Source organism: Nematolebias whitei, chromosome 18 (assembly GCF_014905685.2).
Source record: "Nematolebias whitei isolate Nwh7 chromosome 18, NemWhi1, whole genome shotgun sequence".
Taxonomy (NCBI): domain Eukaryota; kingdom Metazoa; phylum Chordata; class Actinopteri; order Cyprinodontiformes; family Rivulidae; genus Nematolebias; species Nematolebias whitei.
Genome location: NC_056515.1, coordinates 2,592,364 through 2,594,868, shown reverse-complemented (window position 1 = coordinate 2,594,868; position 2,505 = coordinate 2,592,364). Strand labels below are relative to the sequence as shown.

The 2,505-nt window shown below is 43.8% G+C and overlaps 1 protein-coding gene across 1 annotated transcript; it reads left to right on the top strand.

The window, feature by feature from the left end:
* Nucleotides 1-2,034: 2,034 nt before the first annotated feature.
* On the top strand, nucleotides 2,035-2,505 carry LOC119425008 (unconventional myosin-Vb; the record flags this gene model as incomplete). The annotated part of the gene is given in 3 exon segments (XM_037692530.1): nucleotides 2,035-2,118; nucleotides 2,198-2,329; nucleotides 2,404-2,505. Coding segments are annotated over 3 exon segments (318 nt in total), but the record flags the coding sequence as incomplete, so codon positions are not given.

The following is a 2,505-nucleotide window of genomic DNA, read 5'->3' as shown; positions in this document are numbered from 1 at the left end:
GTGGATGGACCAGAACAGAGGTGTGGTTTGTGATGTAAGGTGTTATGAAAATTCAAGGATAGAGATTAGGATTGTTTAAAACAGACAGAAAGATTATTGGAGAAAACCAGACTTCGTGGAGTCTCTACTCCTAGTATCTGCTGTAAAAGTTAAACATGACATTTCTTTTCAGTAAACTTTTTAGTTGACCGAAACCTGAACTTTAACACACACTTACAAACTTGCTCATTGAAGACAGAAAAATCAAGAAATGCATATTAACCTGATTTCTTCTTTGAATGAGGAATAAAAATCATTACTTACTGTTTATGTAAATAAAAATGAGTAGTTCTCTTCAACCTGTAAACATTGTTTGAACTAACACAATTTGATTATTAAAACATTTGTAAAATAGTAATGATCATAGAGAATTGTCATTTCTACTTGATTAATTCAAGAAAGAAAGTCTCAGGATGGGTCAAACTGTATTTCTGGATGCAGATCAATGAAATAACAGTTTCTGTCCATCTGGTCAGATTTGACATCAGGTCAAGTTCACTACACTGGCCTGGATATGAGTGTAGACTGCAGAGTCCTGGCCTGATGATGTTGATCTTCTGTGCTGGGCCATCCTGAACTTCCTGTTGATGAGGCAGTAGAGGTGGTCTGTCTAAGGTTAGAATCAGAGACCACTCTGAGCAGCAAGACCACACTTTCCACAGAGCAACTATGAATGTTGATGGCACCTGGGTTTAAATTAAATCTCAGGAATTCCAACATTTTACTGATCAGTTCTGTGGATAAATATATAAAGTTCACATGAGAAGATGTCAAAAATGTCAGGTTGGCTTTCTTGGACTGTGAGGTCTCAGTCTCTGATAGAGGACATTTGCAAACTGAGGTGTACCGCAAACCCACCCACACAGACCAGTATTTGCAGTTTGACTCCCATCACCCTTTGGAGCACAAGTTAGGAGTCATCAGGATTCTGTACCACAGAGCAGACAGTGTCCCCACTAGCTCAGGAGCCAGGCAGAAGGAGAAATCCCGAACAAGACAGGCTCTAGAGCAATGTGGATATCCTAACTGGGCCTTCCTGAAAGCAGAGAAGAAACCCAAACAGGACTCCAGTCACCCATTAGGTGAAAAGGAGGAACCCAGACCCAGACCAGTGGTCATTCCATATGTTGAGGGAGTATCAGAGAAACTGAAACGTTTATTTTCTAAAAATAACGGCCCAGTGGCTTTTAAACCCCAAAATACATTACGACAAAGACTGGTTCATCCCAAAGATCCAGTCCCCCGACACAGAAAGAGTAATATTGTGTATGCTGTTCAGTGTCAGAAGGGTGATCAGTCTTACATCGGAGAACCCAACCAACCACCGGCCAAAAGGATGGACCAGCACAGAAGAGCAACACTATCAGGCCAGGACTCTGCGGTCTACACTCATCTCCAGGCCAGAGGTCACTGTTTCAGGGATGAAGATGTTCACATCCTGGACAGAGAGGAACGATGGTTTGAGAGAGGAGTAAAGGAGGCCATCTTTGTGAAAAGAAATCGTCCATCATTAAACAGGGGTGGAGGCCTCCAGGTTCAACTGTCCCCCTCTTACAATGCTGTTATTGCTAGTATCACTCAGCCCTCTGTGAACAGTAAACAGCCATCAGTGTGCTAATGATCCATTGTTAGGTTGATGGTCCTCCTTGATCATGTGAACTGCTAGTGCTGGACGTCAACAACAAACTGGTTGATCCACCATGAGAAGGTGCTATTTATAAGACTCAGTTTGTTGCAGCTTCTCAGACTGAAAAAGTTTTTCGAATTAAAGACGAAACATTTCAACAAAAAGAATCCGCCCAGAGTACCTTACTCTACTTTTTTAGATTTCTCCTATCATTCTGGAACTGTCAGAGATTATTTTTATCTCCTTCCTGAGTCAGCAGGTGAATCAATCCTGAAGGTCTTTCTGTTTCAGTCTTCGTCCTTGTGGTTCTCAGATCAGAACTTTTGACCCGTCACTGTGGAGACAGAACCTGTGTCCTGCTGTTTTAGGTGGAGTATCAGTGTGAGGGCTTCCTGGAGAAGAACAGAGACACCGTCTATGAGGAGCAGATCAACATCCTGAAGGCCAGCCAGGTAAGAACCAGAACCAGGATCGGTGTTTGGTTCTCCCTGCAGACTCTGTTTAGGTTTTAAACATTCTGTTTTATCCCAGTTTCAGATGGTCGCGGATCTGTTCCAAGAGAAAGATGACATCCCCTCCAAACCATCCAAGGTGAACATTCGCTCTATAAAAACGGTTCCTAAAGCCCCCAACAAGGAGCACAGGAAGACGGTGGGACACCAGGTGAGAGTTCGGTTCTGCAGGGACCCCCTGAACCTCCTAGTTCTGGTCCAGACCTGTGGTTCTGTGTGTTTCAGTTCCGCTCGTCACTCCACCTCCTGATGGAGACCCTGAATGCCACGACGCCGCACTATGTCCGCTGCATCAAACCCAATGACTACAAGGAGGCCTTCTCGTGA